The following is a 20,587-nucleotide window of genomic DNA, read 5'->3' on the forward strand; positions in this document are numbered from 1 at the left end:
TATTATTATTGCACATTATTATATCTATGTATCAATATGATAATATATCTGTGCAATATGTAGCACTACAAATGCATAAGTAAATACAGTGTATCATGTTTTAAAGCTGGAACACTAGCTTTAAACTCAGCACTACAAATGCAAATGTTGCACGAAAATATAAATAAAGTAAATATATATTAGGCAGCTTGATATAAAAGTACACACTCTTTTGTAAAGATACAGATACTATAAACTCAGCCTTACATTACAATGAGGCAGAGCTCCATTCATGATATCCTCTGCTTTTAACTCCAGAATTCGGGCTATCTGTCCTGTCCGGGCGTGTTTGGCTTTGATTGCAAATTTATTTATGAGTCCATTGATGCGTACTGGCAGAAACCAGGTCACAACCACTGTGGAATGGTTCTGAGCATAGGCTGTGAGGTTCGTCACCAGACCAGGAGCTTCGGAACAGGACAAACACATTAACACACATTTCTCACTATAAACACATATGGGAAATAAAGAAAATAATCATACGGAGTAATTCTTACGGGCCTCTGCGGTTTTGAAGTAAAGTGACTGACTGAAAGGTCCGACCCCTGCCTTGTTCACTGCTGCAACCTGCAGGTTGGGTGGAGGAGGAAGTAATGAATGATAAACAATAGGAACACATACAATGAAACCACAAGTAGAGGCATACACACATTCACACATAATCAGCATCAAATACTAAAGCCTGTGAAATGTGATATACACATGACAAATGACTCCACTATGCAACAAAACACATGCACGCACATTTATACGCCTCAGACATGTCAAAAACACACACAATGCTTGGATGATGAACTGAAAGGATGTTGCCGAATGGGATAATGAATTCAGTAGACAAATAACGGAAAACAGAGATCCATCATAGATCCATAGATCTCTTTACAAGATGAATAATTAAAAACAAGTAAATAATTTAATGAGATCAATGGAATGGATGTCACTGGCAACTTTCCCACTGAAAGTTCGAGTCCCTCAGCATTTCCAACCCACAAAGCATCTTAGAAGCTTTAATTGTATATGTGCCTTTTACATCGATTTAAAAACTACTGTAAAACAAAGATTTATTAACTGAGCAGAAATGGTTAGATTAGGTCCGTAAGTAGGATGAGAATGCTTTTAAAAAAAGTTTAAATTTGCTTTTTTAACTTTCTTATTTCAATGAGTACATCCCCAATATGATCATAATTATCAAACCGCTAAGGTCTGTGCAAAGCCATCCTTTATTTCATATGGCATGTTTAAGAGAAAATATCACAACAAACCCAAAACCAACATCAAATAATTATTAATATTATTATTATTATTATTATTATTTTTTTTGCCTTTTGCTTTCGTTACAACCTCAATTATAATCATGAGTACCAATTTGCCAAAGAAATCTGCAGGGAAACATTTCCACTTTTTTAAAGTTCACTCATATGTTGGTTGTGCTTTATGCTTTTCAAAATGTAAATAATCTGGAACATATTCAGTAAGGTCTCTGGGGTGAACAGTTATGAGAAAGCCAGCAAGTTCATTGATTGACAATATCTTTGCCTTTGTGTGTGTGTGTACCAGTCTTTCATTAAAACATTTATGGCAGATACAAAACCTTTTAGACCCATAATGTTTAAACATGCTTGGTATTGTGTGTGTGTACCTTGATGTTATAAGTGGCTCCAGGTGAGAGTGTGTTCAGTAGTGTTTCTGGAATATCCAGGCTTTTAGTGATCTCAGTGAAAGAGGGGTCAGGGTGAGGACACACCTCCTTGTATCTGATGATGAATGAGTGAATAGTGAGATCAGGGGGAGGTGGCATCCGCCAGGAGAGCAGGATGCCATTAGACCCTACTCGTTCTCCTTCTGGTTTAGAGGGAGCAGGCGGAACTACACTTGCACACACACAAACACACACACACATACACACAAACACACACACACACACACACACACATACACATAAATGTACAGGTTAAGCAGTGAGATCATAGATATTTAAACTGAATCAAATACAAACATTTAGACTATTAAATCTAGAAAACCCACACATGCAAAACAATTTCGGGAAAAAAAATGTAATTAATTAATTGACTGTAAGTAAGCATTCAGACAAGACAATGCATCCAGACAAGACAATTTCTCTGCTCCTCAGCCAAATACCTGAAAGATTTATAACCCTCTAGCAGATTCTTGGCACTGAATCTGCTTGGCACTGAGTCACCTTTGGTTTATATAAAGCCGTTCTAAAACACCCTTGTTCAGTATAATATAATTAGTGTGACTAGGCTTTTAATAACAAAGGACATCCATAAAAGTTTATACATGTAGTTTAGTTAGAATATTAGAAACTAACATTGCTCAGTTGGTCTTAAAACAGCTGCTGTCAAATCAGTGAGTGATAGAATTGTCCATAAAAAAACTGTTGTATTATCCTTTTCACACATGCTGCTATGGGATCATATCAACAGTGAACAAGGAATCAATTCTAAAAGGTTTCACAAACGCAAGGTTGCTGAAGCCATATGATAGATATTCTTCTGATTTTATTATGTATCATTTTATTTTATTCCATATTTCTTTGCTCTTTACATTCCCTCTATAAGTTTATATAGAATACAAGGTTTACATTTTACATTTTAACATTGCATTTCAAATATGTGTAAGAATGCAATGTAAATAGAGGACAATCTACTTCAAGATGATGATATTTATTATTATTAGATGTATTTCTTACAGCTTAATCTTGTGACTGTTTTGTCTTTATCATTGTCTGGAGTAATAGGGTCAGGGAGGTGTCTCCGTATTTTTTGTGTCAGAAAGACGTTTTGTGATGGAGCACAATATAATAACAGCATGCATGTAGCATTGATAAACTCCACAGCCCCAGACGGAGAGGGCTCTTAGATGGAGACTATTACATTTAGCGCTCTTATAAGCTCATACTTTTCAGTAATATTTTCAGTAATCTTGTTGCAAACATACAAGTTTAACAGGTATACAGAAATGTTCTAATAAGAAGGTTCCTTTTAATTTCACAAATTCATATAATTAGTAAGACATGCTTAAAATAAAGAAAAAATTAACATAAATAACTACATTACAAAACATTTAATATTATTCATCATGTTAAAAAGGGTAAACAAATCTCCAGTACAAATTAATATAAACAAATATTAAATATATATGAATGAATAACTTTCTATTTAATGTAACAGCATATATTTTAAATAAAAATATGTACATAAATATGTAAATAAAATATAGCATGATTCAAACGTCCTAACACTAATGTGAAAATACAAATATATAACTGACACACTGTGACAATTTTATATAGAGATATGATTTCATACACACACACACACACACACACACTCACCAGATATGCTGGTGGTAATCATGCGACTGACAGGAGAGCTGAGACCTGAGGAGGCCACTGCAGTGACCGTAACTGAGTAAGATGTTCCTGGACTCACACTGGACACATTCGCCTGCAAAACACACAAAACACACAGCACACAACTAAATAAACACAAAAAACATGAACACACAGCTAAGTAAAATAATACCCCATAGAGGTGGTCATTAATGTCCATTTACGGGGCATTGAGCCAGGTGTGATATCAGAAGTGTGGGAATGATGCCAGTAAACCAGAGGCTGAATTGTCTTATTTGGTGACACCGTTCTACTGAGTCATGCTTCTAATTCAGTTTAATACAACTAGAACAACTCTAAACTTCATCCCAGTCACAAACCACCCACTCTGACAATAAAAACTCAAGTCCTCAACTGGCATATAATCCAGGGAAACTCAGACACACACATCATCAAACTGAATACAGAAAAAGCCAACTGCAGGAGATGATAAAGGCAAACATTTAATATCACATCCCCCAGCAGTTTCTATCAAAACATTCATGTCACAGACAAAAACTGCTTATTATGAGTAGGCAACATAATGATATTATATCATATTAAATTGTCAATTGCCAATGTCACATTTGCTTTTATAGGCATATTTTTTATATGATCAGCACATTATTATTACTCATTACAAAGAGAGCATAACTGGACCTTTTATAAGTTTCAGGGAAGTGAAATATATTAACAAAATGAACTTTATGGTAAATGTTTAACAAAACAATAACAAACTATTTAGCACACAAACAGAAAGACCTACATTTAATTCAAAACGGAAAACAGCACATCACTGCTGTTGAAAGAAAACCATGTAACTTTTTAGGCAGTGACTATATTCAAGGTTTGAGTATAAAAAAATATGAAGTAAATCATAGTACATATGAACAGATGATTTTTACAAAATACATTCTAATACATTCCCACTATAAACACATTTAAAATTTTTAAAGCCAGATTTAAGAAATGTGAACTAAGCATTTTGTTGCTGCCCAATTAAAAACATGTATCTCCATTTCCGTCCATTTTTAGTTCATTATATCATTTGAACACAGAAGCTGTCCTACACAACGGGTGAAGATTTCATGATGGACCAATAGAAATGCTCTAAAATTACTTGGAATAAAATATTTTCACATTCACTTCAACTGAAAGTTAAGAAGGATTTTTTCCCTTCACCTGTAAAGTTACTATTCTTGGAAGATACATGTTTTTAACTGGACAGCGACAATTTGAAAAATCCTCTGCCACCAGCTACAGTTGAGTGAAAAAGAGTGTGTATGAGAATAAAAAGGGGAAGTATTAAAACTAGTATGCATCTCTGAACAGAACAAAAACACTTAGCAAACACACTCTCAAATGTATTCCCAGGAGAGACAGAAACGTCATTTCTATACCTGTACCTGTTTCACTGAGAGGCAAAGATGGGGAGGCCTACCTGGACGCTGAAGTTGGCCCCACACAGGCCAAACAGCAGGGGAAGGAGCAGCATGCTGACCCCTTAGAGAGAGAGATTCACTAGCTGAGGGTACAGCTGCCCCATGGAGGAGGAATGCTCCAGGTTTGAATCAACTTGCGCACCACCACAACTACAAGTCATTAAAACTTAATGGTCCCTCTCTCTCTCTCTCTCTCTCTCTCACCTGCATTCTCCGACTTCTCTCACACACTCCACCCATCTGATACAGATACCCCACCACCTGACACCTGGCATTCAAAAACAGGCAACTGCAGGAGCAAGTGTGTGCCAGAGAGTGTGTGCTTTTGAATGCAGAACAGAGAGAAAGAAATACAAACAAAGAAAGAAAGAGTAAAATAAGTGAAGAAAGATGAACAACAGAAAGGTATAAAAAAGAAAGAAATGCAAATAGAAAAAGGAAGAAATACAGGAAAATTGGAATAAGAGAAAGATAAAAGCAAGAAAGGAAAAAAGCTAGAAAAATCTCAAGACAAAAGGCAATATACAAAGGCACAGAATATAAACACATGTAAAGAGCAACAAAGAAAATTGAAAGAAAATAAGCAGAGAGAACGTAGAAGAATAAAAGCAAATTCAGTTTCTTAGATATTATCATGAAGAACACCCACTCACATTAGAAGCACATGATGATGCAGTCTGAAGGTTTCTACCTGAAAATGCCCATCGGCTGTGGTTGTCATGGTGATATTACTATGGTCTGGGTTGATCTGGACCAAGTACCGTTGATTACATCCAGAGGACGGCAGCCAGCGGAGGGAGAACCAACGAGGAGACACACTCACCACAGCCACATCCTCGGGACCAGCAGGAACTAAAACACACACACAAATTATATATCCATACACCAACACCAACGGCACTATCATGCAAAAAATAGGCCTAAGCCTAACCCCAACCCATGGGGATTGGGGTTAGGCTTATATTGTGATTTTGCTGAATGTTTTATATTTTGTTGCTAATTAAACACATAATATTTTGCTATTTTTCATGTTTTAGCACAGGGCTGTGAATGCTTTCTGAGCTGATATTTTCAGGAGCAATATAACCTGTGTGTATGGTTAGAGATGCTGCTGCTCCTTTGAGTGTGTTCCTGACCCGTTTCACCGTGGCGTTGTAGGAGCAGCCATCCCGCAGGCCACTAAGGGTATACTCCTTAGAGTGTGTGCTCACCCTGAAAGTCCAGTGGTGAGAGCTGTTACTGACTGTCACCTCATGGAAGTCAAAATGGCCAGCAGAAGTGTCCCACAGCAGTGTGGCCGATGAGGAGTTGATGTGTGAGACAGTGAGTGAACACAGCCGTGCGGGACCTGAAGTCATTCAAAGAACAAAGACACAGTAATGATATTTCTGGACAATGCTGAATATCACATTTCTAAATCATTCTAACTACAAGTGTCTATGTGGGTTTCAGTTCCTCACTGTGAAAAATATATAAACTCATAGTAGTGACCCAGGAATTCATTGTAGTTATTAAACAATAAACCATTACATTTACAATGGAATAATAAGCCAGGGATTGAATGGATTAATCATCAGAAGCTATAATAGGCTTTCAAGATTGCTCTAATTACCATTATAGCATTATATAATTAAGATGGGTATAATTATAATTAATAACATAACTGTGAGTGTGTGGTATTTCAGGATTAGAATGAATTTGTTCTGTGTTCTTTAGATGTCTGATCTTGTAATTTCTGCTTATTTTGACCAGATGCCCACACTTTCGGTTCAGTGCCACCTCTTCTGGTTGTATATAGTATATATACTGTAAAGAGAGGATACTCCAGGTATGACAAAAATGGATCCTTTTTCTGTGTTCAAGGCATGAATTACATTTCAAAATTACACAGGTAAATAATATTGGCTTGTTAATGCGACTGTCGACTACTGATTTGACGGTGAGATTCTTCTTTAGTAAATAAAAACAACAAAAAAAAAAGTGTACAGTCACACTCTTCAGCCACAGCCTCTGTGATCATGATGATAGAATAAGACTCTTACTAGTTGAGATGTTTTTGGTAACACTGGGACTGAAATCAGAGCCCAGAAATGACTGGATCTCAAACTTGTAATCATTTCCTGATGCCAGGTCATTTATCCTCGCACTGTTGCCAGTGACATCGACCAGGTGAAGGAGAGGAATATCCGTAGCAAGGCCATAGCGCAGCTGCAGGGAGAGTGAACAGATGAGAAAGAAAAATTGAGAAGAAAAATAGAAAATGGGGGGGATGTATAAAATATGCTATAGTGAAGAAATTAATGTGAGGAGGAACACCAGAGAAACTCTGCTATCTGCAAATGTTCATTCTATGTGAAAGTCCCTCGAGGTACTTTCCCAACTGAAGAGTCTGACAGCACGCACACTTATTTACTCTCACACAATCTACTGCTCTTTCTGTCTCTCGTGGTGGGGTATAATGCAGGATTTGGGCTTGTGTATTATTGAGGGAGTCAGTAACCTGAGTAAGTAAGACAGGGAGCGTCGCTAGGCAACGTCTCAGGTGAGGCAGTCAGTATGAAAGTTTAAACAGGTGTCCAGCTTCCCCCCCCCCAACTTCTTAAGTGTAACATGCACATACATGTATGTGATTCACTTTTTTAGAGGAAAAACCTAACATTACACACGGATATTTGGTATCTGTCAGCTATACACCATAAACCACAGAAATAAGAAACAGTACATTTTCTAGCAAATACATTTATAAAAAATATGCCTGTCTTGAATACTGAACCATTAAAATAACTTATATAGGCCTACCCTGTAACCATCCACTCTGCCATGTGGGCGTGTCCATGTGATGAACATCGCATTTACCTCTTGTTCAATAAAGGTGATGTCATCAGGAGGAGCTGGCACTGCAGTATAAAAACTAATAAGAAGAAAGGACAAATACAAATCACCTAGCTAAACAAGTGACTGCTAATGTTAAGGTAAGATTCTTAAGGAATTCAATCAATGTTTTGAAATTGCAGTTTAAAGGAACACTATGTAGCATTTCTACAAAATGTACAGCTTCTAAATGACTGTGATGTTCCACAATGCTGTAATAGGGAGAACGGAGCCTCTGTGGTTGCTATGTGGGGTCCACTGCTAGTTTACTAGACTAAGCAAATTCTGAATCACGGGGAGGAGGGCTCTCGAGAGATATGCATAAAGCTTTAAGGCAAAATTCTTACAGGTGGTTACCTAGCTACAAGAAGAATCTAGCTCTGTATTTCCAGTACGGACATCTTGGAAGAGGGAGCAAGGAGGAGACAAACAAAAGACAGAAAGAGAATGAGTGAGAGAGCAGTTGTACAAGAGTTAATACTGTACTGAATTTACACAGTAGAGTGATCTGAAACAGCCACAAGGATGCAAGTTGGAGTAGTAAGTAACATGTATTGTAAATTCCTTCATGTGTTGCTGTGTTAATTAGTGATAAGCTACGAGGACTAGTGGTAGCGCCTGCTAACTTTAGCCGAATTAGTTCACTTTTTAGCGTTGGATAGCGATCCTGGTAATAAGAGTTTTTCTGCTGGTTGTAATAACAGAGTCCAATGTATATTATGAGCGATATATGGGTTTTATCATGTAGGCAACATAATTTTATTTGATTACACACATTTCCCTGGCTCAACATTGGCTGAAGCCCTACATTATAAAATTATTTTAAGTGTTCTATTGGAAATGCTTTAATTTTAGGAAAATTACTAAAGTGATGATTGCAGCATGAATAGACTTCTGCCATGCTTCTATAATGAAACTTCAGTGCAATAGTACAACAACATCAAATTTTGTTTTAAATTCCTGATAATCCTGGAGCCTACCCAGAATCATTGAGTACATGCAAGAAACACACCCTGGGAAGGCCACCTGTCCATTGCAGACCACATGAAATATTATCTGCAATTATTTCAATACCACTCATGAACCAGATTTCATGAATGGCAGCAGTTTACTGGGAACATCTGGGAGCTAATTTATACTTTGTCTATCACTATAATAACTGAACAACTGCTCATGTAGGAAGGCAGCACATGAGGCTGAAACCACTATTATTGTGTGTGTCAAAACAAGTGTTCCATCAAAAATTTGAGGCAATGCTCCAATGGGGCAGCACACAGCACATAGCAGTTACTCAAACTCTGCTCTCTAATGACTACCGGGGAGACACTGAGCCCTTGAAAATGCCTATGAAATGTACTACTTCTAAAAATGAGCACGCCATAAATCCCATTAGTCTTTAGAATAGATATATGTGTACTTTGTTGTTTGTACTCACATGTGTTAACCGTAATAGCTGAAGGAATGCTGTGTCTCTCTCCACTAACACTCATTACCTGAACAGTGTAAAAACTTCCAGGTGGAAGGTGCTCAAAACTGTAGAATCTGGTGAGGAAAAATAAAAGTTTTACTCAACCTTTAAATCAGTTAATTAATCCGAAATGAAATTCCTACTTTCCAAACCTCTCCTCAGAGGCACCTAGGCTGGCCTGTAGATAATACGTGGAGTTTCTGATTGATAAGAGGAAAGAGTCAAACACTCCTGGGCCCTCCTTCCAACCCACAGTAAGAGACGACTGTGTCCTCTGGACTGGCCATAGTGTGACTGCACTAGGGACTATGCACACACACACACACACGCACACACACACACACACACACACACACACACACACTTAATTTAAGCAAGAACAAAGACATATAGTGTCATTTTTTGAAGCCGTTTTTCTTTAAAACACAGAACATTTTTGTTTTGCAATGGTCTCTGTGAAATTATGATCCTAGAGATTCATGGTGCATATGTGTGTATGCAAGGTTTATGTATGCCTGCACATACATGTTCTTACGGTGAGAAACACAGCTGTACTGTCTCTGAAAGATTCCTCCTCGGTTCGAACTGAGATTTTACATAGCTTCCCTGGGATCACATCCTCAAACAGTGCTCTAGTTTGGAACACCTTCTGTACCTGCAGGATCCATACAACCATTTCATACCATACCATAGCAAAAACATGCTAAAATCACAACTGTTGAAAATATTTTTATGGCATATAATAAGTTTGGATAAAACAACATCACTGGTGGTGCATTAAATAAATATTTTTAAACTGAATACAGTTATTTCATTAAACGTCTTAACTATAGCATACCATTTATAAAGAAAAGCGTAAATCTGTAATTTATTAACTCTCAGGAAACTTTAATTAGTTGACAACAGTACAAAGAAAAGATTCTCAGTGTTTTTATATACCAAATTGATTGTATTTTGTAAATATATAAAAAAAGAATAGTTTGATGCCTGCTAAAAATTAGGACAAAATAAGAAAGTTAGGTTTATAGAGTATTCAGCTCACACTCTCAGATTTTCACTAGTGAGTCCAGTTTTTACAGTTTTAAATAAAATGTCAGCCATAGTCAGCACACACACAAGATACAGTACCAGGATTTTGTCAGCACAGTCCACACAGAGTGCTTCATATATGTGACCATTGCCCTCTGCTCTATCCCACAGAACCTCTACTGAGCTGTGTGTTACAATACCAGCCCGAACATGAACAGGAGGAGTCAGACCTGCCACACATGCACACCAACACATACAAAACTTGCACAAACACAAAATTCTTCACATTCACTGAGGTAAATCACACTTGAACCAATGCAGCTATCTACCAGCTATGCTATTTGGAGTGTTAATATGCTATGTAGAGTGTCCAGTGAAATTGTCCTTAAATTGCATTCCCAGGCTTATCTCAATATTCTGTAAGTATTGTACAATAAGTTATTTTAAGTTACAGAGTTTAACAAATGGAAGCCTAGATCCTGGGTGTTTAAGATATTGAACAATATTCAAAAACAGAAAAAAAGCAAATAAATAAAAAATATTACTGGGATTTTTCTTTTGGCACCAATAGGTAGGATGTTATCAATTGAAATACAATCCAAAACACAACCTGAACCTCAATGCTAATCAGTTTCATCTTTTCATTTTATAGGTGCAGAAAGAAAAGTCATCCTTTTATGTTTTTAATATAAATCCACAGATTGGTTGGTAAAAATGCTAACTTTCACACCACAGACTTGAGGTTGATTCGCAGGCTTAGTGTTGTTACTAATGTAACACCATTAATATAAGTGTAAATGTAGTACAGTATATAGACAGTAATTATTTTAGAAATGTTAAGGATAAAAAATTGAGCATCATCACAAGCTAGCTTTAACTTGGCTAGCTTCAAATAAGCAAAATGAAATCAAAGCTGCCACTCACAGGTTCTGACTGGGATCATAATAAAACCATCACTGCTCATGCCTCTGCTGGTAACAAACAGCTGGAACTCATACAGCATCCCTGGTCTCAGGTCCCACAGCTGAACCTTGTTGCTCTTTATGGACATGGGGATCCAGGTGCTTTTCCTCCCATAAGCCACAGTGAGGCCGTCATACACACCAGTGCTTGGCATCTGCACAAACAGCACCACAGAGTTTGTGTCCACTGCATATGGGGCAGCACCTTGGACCCTCTCTGGCTCTAAAAAACATGCATAAACCACCACAAAGACATGCCCATTATAATGCACAATTCCAATGTCAATACACAGGAAAGAACGGTGACAAAACATAAAAAGTAAAGGTTTTTATTTTACTTAGTGTCTGTTGAATGGCTCTCTCCTTGCTCCTATTCCCACCCCTTTCAGCAGCCACGCTAACGTCATAGGTTTCGCCAGGCACAAGCATGTCCAGTGTTATACAGTTTGAGCTGTTCACCCAGAATTCACTTGGCTGGTCCTGACTTGTGTGAGTGTGGAGCTGAATGTGAAAACCATCAATATTATCATCCTCAAATGTGTCCCAGCACACAGTCAGGTTGTTCTCCCCGACAGCAGATGCTGATATATTACATGGTGGACTGACCTCTGCAAAACACAAAACAGAGCTACATAATATTTCTCTTGCCCCAAAAGTTCTCATATTTGGTGTTTGAACTTGTTCTTTAATTCTTAATCAGAGCTACTAAGATAAAGTCACTAAGCAAACAATAAAATCGTATGTAAAATATGTATGTGCCAACGTTATGACACATTTTATAATTTATGGTTTATTCTATTTGTTCTCTAGGCATATTGAAAAATATGTTAAGCTCAAAACATACGTAGACTAGGAACTTAAGACTAGGAAATGTCAAACTGTTTCACATGCCTATATTGCCTTTTACAAAGCTAAACTACCTATACTTCGACACCAAATGTGTCTTGGCTCAGAGTAATTACTAGTATAAATCAGTGATTTGTGTAAATTACATTTTTCTCTTCCACAACTATCCCTTTGAAACAACACTGATATTATGCTAAAGTAAAAATGGGCTCAGTAAAAATATTGTTGTGGTCGGAAAAAAACCCTTGTATCTCCAACTGGGCAAAGTAATTTCACCCTATTTCTGTCATGTCCAAAGCATGGTGGTGCAACAGGAAGTGTTTCTGTCACACAACTTCAGGGACCTGGAGTTGTGGGTTCGAGCCCTCCTCCCAATGACTATCTGTGAGGAGTTTGGTGTGTTATCCCTGTGTCTGCAAGGGTTTCCTCTGGGTGCTCAGGTTTCCGCACATGACCCAAAAACACATGTTGGTAGGTGCACTGACTACTCAAAGGTGTCCACAGGTGTGGTGGGATATATGTTTTATATATATATATATATATATATATATATATATTATTACCTAATTTATAATATCCAGTGGGATTAAAGGATGCAAATTTTGACTAGTCGAATGTAGTTTAATGTCTTAAAATACACTATATTGCCAAAAGTATTTGCTCATTTGCCTTCGCATGCATATGAAATTTAGTGACATCCCATTCTTAATCCATAGGGTTTAATATGATGTCGGACAACCCTTTGAAGCTATAACAGCTTCTACTCTTCTGGGAAGGCTTTCCACAAGGTTTAGAAATGTGTTTATGGGAATTTCTGACCAGTTTTCCATTTGACCAAAGCACATTTGTGAGGTCAGAAACTGTGGTTGTGAATGGCTTGTCTCGCAGTTTCTTGTCTTGCAGTTTCCCCAAACAGTTCCCACAAAGTTGGGAGCAAGAAATTGCCCAAATCTCTTGAAGCATTAAGAGTTCCTTTCACTGAAACTAACGAGCTATACCCAACCCTGAAAAACAACCCCATACCATAAATACCCCAAATTTTTACACCAAATTTTACACTTGGCACAATGCAGTCAGAGAAGTAACGTTCTCCTGGCAACTGCCAAACTCAGGCTCAAGCATGAGATTGTCAGATGTAGAAGTGTGATTCATCACTCTAGAGAACATGTCTCCACTGCTCTACAGTCCAGTGACGTTGTGCTTTAAACAACTGCATCTAACACTTTGCATTGTGGTTGGTTATGTAAAGCTTGTATACAGCTGCTCAGCCATGGAAACCCATTCCATGAAGCTCTCAACGCACTGTTCTTGAGCTAATCTGAAGGCCACATGAAGTTTGGTGGTCTGCAGCAATCGACTCTGCAGAAAATTGGTGACCTCTGAGCTCCAGAAGGCGACCTATTTTTTTTTTTTTACAAATTTTTGGAGAAGCATTTTGCATGCCTAGGTACTTGGTTTTATACACCTTCAGCTATGAAAGTGATTGGAACACCTTAATTCAATTATCTGGATGGACGAGTGAATAATTATGGCAATATAGTGTACATTAGTTTTGGCTATCTATATTTAATACACTTTCTAAAATGTTGTAAGTACCAATAGATAGTTCTTCTAATCTGCATTATTCTGAGTTTAGAGGTCGAGTGCTCATCTAAAAAATAATAAATGCAATATACTGACCTCCAGCACCTAGTTAGCCAGAAGACTAATATTGATTAGACAGAAAGATACTTTTCCACCTACTTATTTTCATTGGATTAAAGAAGCAATGTGTAAAGGAAGCTATGCAATGTGCCAAAGAAAATAAGATAATCTCTTTATAGATCTGTACAGAGGTATCATAAGATCTATACAATTTGGCAGCCCTTTTTGTCATTTGTAGTTAATATGAAAGCTGAGAATGTATACCCAGGATATTTCTATTTAATTTTAATTCATGTCTTAGTGGTGTAAACTGTGTTGATTTTGTTATAGGGTAAAGAACAGGTCTGAAGGAAGGGAATGGATAGTGTTATTTGTACATTTTGTGTATAATGTGGGAAAAAAACTGATAAAAAGACTTGGTTAATGGTGATATATCCAGTATCCTTCCATTACATTTAGCAGAGTCTTAGCATCTCAGACCAAAAAAAATGTTTCATATTCACCATGCCTTTCCCTCACCACCCCCCCCCCATCCCTGTTTTTAGCACAGTGCCCAGAGAAAGTGCCTGCTAAACACAGAAAAGCACAGTGGAGCAGTGGAGTTATGATTCTTTGTCAGGGGCCTTTTTAACTGAAGAATGCTTTTTTTTTTTCTGTGGAGGAATGTTTGAGCAGTTGTTTTCACCTGAATATATATCAATGTTTTCTCAGTTGGGAGGGCAAAACAAAATGTGGTGAAGAAAAACATTTCCACCAAGGCATCAGGATGCCTTTATTCCACTATCTTTACATAGAAAGTTATTGTTTGCTGCTGTTTTAATGATGAAATTTAATAAAATGAATACAAAACAAGAAATAGACAAATTGTTTTGTTCAGACAACAACGTTTGATTACGTGGCAATTAAAAATGGATACAGATATAGATATAGAAATAGATACAAAATGCTATCAAAAAACGTACCTGTGATGACAGCCAGGGGTGTGGCCTCAGAGCTCTCTATCCCCTCCTTTGTGACTGATGTTACAGTAATCCTGTACTCATGATATGCCTCCAATTGTGAAATTACGGCACTGAGATTCCCTCTGTTTAGCGACAAGCTGTGCACCCTGCCAGAAGACACATCCAACCAGTGAAGTACGTATTGATCAAATATGGCATTGTCGATAACATCAGGGGCAGCCCAACACAGTTCAATCTGACTTGATGTCACATTTGTCACTGTGATGTTCTGTGGAGGGTTTGGCTCTGTAAGGATTACAATAAAACACACATTATAAATTAGTAGTAATTATAAATTTAGTAGTAATGCCTACTAAAGATGCTGTAACGTACAGTAAATTATAGTTTTTACTGTATCATGTTTTCTAAAAAATCTGCATGCTAATGCTTATTCTTGCAAAAATGATCCTTTTCAAAAGTAACTTGGGAAGCTTTGCATTCAAATAAATAAAAAATTACTTGCTGAATCTACTCACTGTAATTTTAATGTTATAGAATTAATTACTGTAAAATGTGGTGCAGTAAACATAGCAGTTTATTAAGCTCAGCTATCAGTATGACAGTGTAAATTTCACAGTTTTCCTTTACAGTTCACTCTCAGTATGTTTAAGTTACTACAAGTGTTCTGTACAGATCTATGACTCTGTGTGGGTACTCACTGGTTTTAGTGATGAGAACAAGGCTAAGAGCCTGAGATGCCCCATTGGGGTGTTTGAGACTAAGTGAAAAGTAATAGATGTGTCCAGGGGAGAGTCCATGAACATCCACTCTGTCTTGTGTGTGTGTGTCAGTGCTGTTGGTGTGAACACATGTCTCCCCGACAACTCCTCATAGTGCAGACTAAGCTGTGACCTGGTGGCTGAGTGTAGGAGCTGAGAGAGATCTGACCAGTGCAAAACTGCTTCTGTCTCACTCACACTCTCCAACTGCAGTACAGCAACAGGGTCCTGCAGCACTGTAAGAAACATTTCAGTTTACTCAAAGATCTATCAGGTATTTTTAACATATTGATCATTAAAAAAAAGAAGAAGGTATGGTGGCCTCACACAGGCAGCAAAGCAGCTAATTTTAAATATGGGGGAAAAAACTCACATTCCATTTGACAGATATAGGGAAGCTGTAAGTAACAGAAGAAAGAAGTGAGGAAGTAGCCTGGTCCAGTGGCATTCTTCTGAAGGGCAAAACAGTCTGTTTGACTGGCTGAGAGGGATGATATCACATTAACACTGAGGTTGTAAGTGGAGTTATCAGACCAGCGTAAGTCACCCTCGTACTGTAGACACAGCAAAAAGAGTGATTTAATGTTTCATGAAAAAAGATTGTAAGTGACTGATGGTGTCATGAGCTAAGGTCAATACTACATTTCTAAAAGTATCCAGACACAGCAGTGTTCTGCAGTAAAGGGGATGAGGAGTGAAGACACTTGGGCACATTCAAGGGATAATTCGAAATGTATTAATTAAATGTAAGGAGAAGCAGGCCTATTTTTTATTAGCTTTAAGTAACACAGTGTGTTTATGTCAGTGTGCATATGTGTATTTTCAGTGTGGTACCTGTTGGTCATTCAGAGCTGTCCACAGAAGCAGCACATGGTTATAGGACTGTAGATGGAAGGAGATAGACGTAAATTCAGTGTCTGTCTTTAGATTAGCCAGATGAACTCCAGGGGCTGTCCTCTCACATGACTGTTGGGCCTCATTCCATGTCAGACTCTCACCAAATCTCATTTGAAAACAGCTCCAGCCCACAGGCAGCCATCCCACAGGACACTGGGCTGCACAAGAAACAAGTAATGCAATTAATATCAGTCACATTGTGTAAATGTGTGTTAATCCGAGATCGTGGATGTGTACCTGTCTTAATGGCCAGTTGCAGTTTCTGTGTGATGGTGATATTGAGATGTGACATGTGAGTTATCTTTTTCACGGTTACACCATAATATGTTCCAGGCTGTAGTCCTGTTACAAGATGTGATGGCTGAATGGATGAAAGGAGCCAACAGTGCTGATCAATATATATCCATAGTGCTTGGTCTTTACTCCACTCGGTCCAGGTCAACAGAGCACTACTAGTAGAGACTGCCACCCTCAGAAAAGAGCTCTGAAGAAGAACTGACCAGAAGCAGACAGAACATTTATATTCTTAAAATAAGCAAAGACACACAAATCTACGCATTTTTACATTGTCAATCTAATTAAATCATGTCTGCATCTGAAACACAGTGTTGAACACTTGTAATAAGTAAGTTCAAGTCGATTTTGACTTATTATATTCAATAAGTGGGCATCATGGTGGCGCAGTACCTAGGCATGCAGTCACACAGCTCCAGGATCCTGTCTCACTCAGTGACTGTCTGTGAGGAGTTTGGTGTGTTCTCCCTGTGTCCACGTGGGTTTCCTCCGGGTGCTCCAGTTTCCTCCCACGGTCCAAAAACACAGGTTGGTAGGTGGATTGGTGTGAGTGTGTGAGTGAATGTGTGAGTGTGTGGTGCCCTGTGGTGCCCTGTGAAGGACTGGCGCCCCCTCCAGGGTGTGTTCCTGCCTTGCGCTCAGTGATTCTGGGTAGGCGCCGGACCTACCGTAACCCTGAACTGGACAAGCGATCAAAGACAATGAATGAATATATACAATAGGTGACCAAAGGATTAGTGTTTCTCAAAAACATCATTCTTTTTGAGTCCGCTGTCTTCTTAATGGCTTGTTCATGACTGCACCAATTCAGACTGCAAGTGGATGCCCAGCTGTAACAGGCTTTTTAGCTATACCTGAGTCTGATGTTGCAGTCAAGACATTTTACCTGTGTCTATATGTGAAAACAATCATAAACAAAGCAGACATCGAATACAATAGAATTTGGCTAGTGTCAGCTAGTGTTATCCTCCAAATATATTGGGCTTCCCAATGATGATGTGCTAGTGGCAGTTTGAAAAGAAACAGTGGCTTTCTCATGTAGGAGGCCTCCTAGCTTGTTGCCATAGTGTAATTATCAAAGGGGTAGAAATGGGTATGAAATTTGAGATTTAAAAATTTGATGCTTAAATTGCAATTGCAGAAATTATCAAGTACAACATTATGACCACTTCTTTCTTTCTACATTCACTGTCCCTTAACCCTAACCCTAACCCTAACCACCTTGTAGATGTAATTACAGAGACAATAACTCATCTATTCCTCTGCATTTTGTGTTGGTCATCCACTAGTCTAATTAGTGGTCCGTGGATGCAGCCCACAGGACGCTGTTGGCTGGATGTTTTGGTTGATGGACACTGATAGGTTTTAAAAACTCCAGCAGCACTGCTGTGTCTGATGCACTCATACAAACACAACACACACTAACACACCACCACCATATCAGTGTCATTGCAGCGCTGAGAATGCTACACCACCCAAATCACACCTGCTCTGTGATGGTCCTGACTATTGAACAACAGGATGAAAAAAGGCAAACAATGTTTGGAGAGCAACAGGTGGACAATAGTGTGTAACTGTGGAACTACAAAGTGCTCCTGTATGGTCAGTAGAGCTGAGAGAACAGACAGTGAATATAGAAACAAGGAGGTGGCTGTAATGTTATGGTTATGTAAGGTACATGCACAGAGAAAACAAAAAATAAGCCACTGGGCGATTGCTGCATATACGTAAAAGCAAATGCTGAGCAAATGTTTATATAAGCTCACATTTTAAGTCCTGTTTCATTCATTTATTAGTTAAAGGAAATTGTACAAAGTCAGCTCTTCCAACAATGACACTGTTTTTTCAGGAAAAATAGTTTCTAGAAATATGTTCCCAGCATAGCAATGAATGTAGGCAAAGTTTTCAATTGTTTCAGTGCAAAACAAAATGTATCTTTTTGTGGATATTGTTGACAGTCCACAGTCCAGTTGATTTAAGAGTAAAAACACAAACACTCTGCACAAATATCCATCTCACCCAGCTGGAATATTCTGCTCTCCAGCAGCTGTTTGTGTCTGTACGGCTGCAGAGTGAAACTCAGCTCCTCAGACTCCTGTGGCACACTTGAATCTATAACACACTCACATACACCTTCACACACTGCATTGCTTTTCAGCACCTGCCAGAAAGATAACAGAAGTTATGTTCAGTAATATAGTACTAAATTACTTTCTAGCAATATGAAATGTATTAGTAAACAAAGTTATTCATATAGGTTTGATGAGAAATACTCCGTTTTGAAAAGTCTAGAATTAGCATTGCTCAGACCAGTGGTGCAGGCACCCAGAAAATATGCAAGACATTCATGTTTCTGAAAATGAACTCACAGAAAGTTATTAGGCACATGACAGGATTATAATACACTGAGACACTTTTGCTTGAGATATTTATGAGAGATTAGACATTGGGATTGTTTTGACATTGGAATCAGTAAAACTGTACCCAAAGAACATATTGTTCCAAATTTATAACCATTGTACCATTATCAGCATTATATTCAAAGGTCAGAAGATGCGTAAGTTCAGTGGCCATTTTGAATCATGAATGACTGTATAAGTGCTTAGACTCTTTGAAATCCTGGTTCATCACCCCGGGTTCACAACACTGCAACAATTTCACAACAAATCACTTTGATTCCGTTTATATCTCAGTAGATATATTACATAGAAGGTGTGAATGATTGGCGGAATATGTGTTTAAAAGCAATTGAGTACTTAACTATTGTTGTGTATTAGATAATATACCACAATATGAGCTAATTTGAGGGCATGGTGGTGCAGCAGGTAGTGTCACAGTCACACAGCTCCAGGGACTTGGAGGTTATGGGTTCGAGCCCCGCTCTCGGTGACTGTCTGTGAGGAACTTGATGTGTTCTCCCCGTGTCCGTGTGGGTTTCTTTCAGGTGCTCCGGTTTTCCCCTCACAGTCCAAAAACACATGTTAGTAGGAGAATTGGGGACTCAAAAGTGTCTGTAGGTGTGAGTGAATGTCTGTGTTGCCCTGTAAAGGACTCCAGGGTGTAATCCTGCCTTGCGCCCAATGATTCAGAGGAGGTTCTGGACCCACCGCGACCATGAATTGAATAAGTGGTTACAGACAATGAATGTATATGAATGAATCAATGACCTAAACTGTGTTTAAAACGTTAACACAAACATTCTGCTGTGTAATCTTTTTTGGAAAAGAATTTTTAAAGTATGCACTGTCTCCATACCTTGTTTCCTAACAAAAGTGTGTAAGTACTTGGCTCAAAATTGAGAGATCTGCAAAACTCCACCTGAACATGGACAGAGAGCTGACCACTCACACCACTGCAACTTAACACCTGAGAGAAAAGCAAAGTGTGAAGTCACTCTAATGACTCTTACAACATTTTTACAATTATTAAAAATTAAATTAAGTCCACAAAAAGAACTAACCACCTAATCCCACCTTGAAAATGGTAAAGAATTCAGTGATTCATTTATTTAGTAATAAAATCTAGAATTTCTTAGACCTACAGCCTGTTGGCTCCAGATGTAAATGTATGTTAAATCTGTTACCTTCATATGGATTTTCGATATGCCCATATATATACATACACACACACACACATATATATATATATATACTATGTTTTAACTTAAATCAAACAAAAGACTTCATCTGGCGTTGTAGATGGTAAAATATTCAAAAGGTTGAATTGTGATTTATTTACCTGTATGAGTCCCAGTGTCCACAGAACCGAACCCTCCATCAGTCAATCAGCTTTTTATTTAGTCTTTACTGACTGTGCCTTCTGAAGTAACACTACAGTAAAGCCCTGACAGTAATAAACTGGATGAGATTTAGACTCGGGCATGCGCTCCAAGGCGGGGATGTACAAAAACTTTTCCAATAGCAACGTCTCCTTAGGCAAAGCCAGTGTCAGAAGCTTTAATCCAGATAATAAACCGTTGAC

General features: G+C 38.1%; 1 protein-coding gene across 1 annotated transcript in view; it reads right to left on the reverse strand.

The window, feature by feature from the left end:
• The window catches only part of ptprq (protein tyrosine phosphatase receptor type Q), a 49,441-nt gene extending 29,246 nt beyond the window's left edge, over positions 1–20,195 (reverse strand). Inside the window, 23 exon segments of the mRNA XM_066685604.1 lie at positions 247–446; positions 537–606; positions 1,679–1,905; positions 3,398–3,509; positions 5,567–5,727; positions 5,963–6,223; positions 6,918–7,083; positions 7,675–7,772; positions 9,182–9,288; positions 9,367–9,520; positions 9,740–9,869; positions 10,343–10,473; positions 11,168–11,428; positions 11,544–11,813; positions 14,658–14,942; positions 15,356–15,482; positions 15,485–15,651; positions 15,789–15,969; positions 16,250–16,470; positions 16,550–16,807; positions 18,626–18,767; positions 19,862–19,972; positions 20,190–20,195. Coding sequence (XP_066541701.1) covers positions 247–446; positions 537–606; positions 1,679–1,905; positions 3,398–3,509; positions 5,567–5,727; positions 5,963–6,223; positions 6,918–7,083; positions 7,675–7,772; positions 9,182–9,288; positions 9,367–9,520; positions 9,740–9,869; positions 10,343–10,473; positions 11,168–11,428; positions 11,544–11,813; positions 14,658–14,942; positions 15,356–15,482; positions 15,485–15,651; positions 15,789–15,969; positions 16,250–16,470; positions 16,550–16,807; positions 18,626–18,767; positions 19,862–19,972; positions 20,190–20,195 — 3,846 coding nt within the window.
• Between the last annotated feature and the right edge of the window lie 392 nt (positions 20,196–20,587).

This window comes from Hoplias malabaricus, chromosome 11, assembly GCF_029633855.1.
Source record: "Hoplias malabaricus isolate fHopMal1 chromosome 11, fHopMal1.hap1, whole genome shotgun sequence".
Lineage (NCBI taxonomy): Eukaryota > Metazoa > Chordata > Actinopteri > Characiformes > Erythrinidae > Hoplias > Hoplias malabaricus.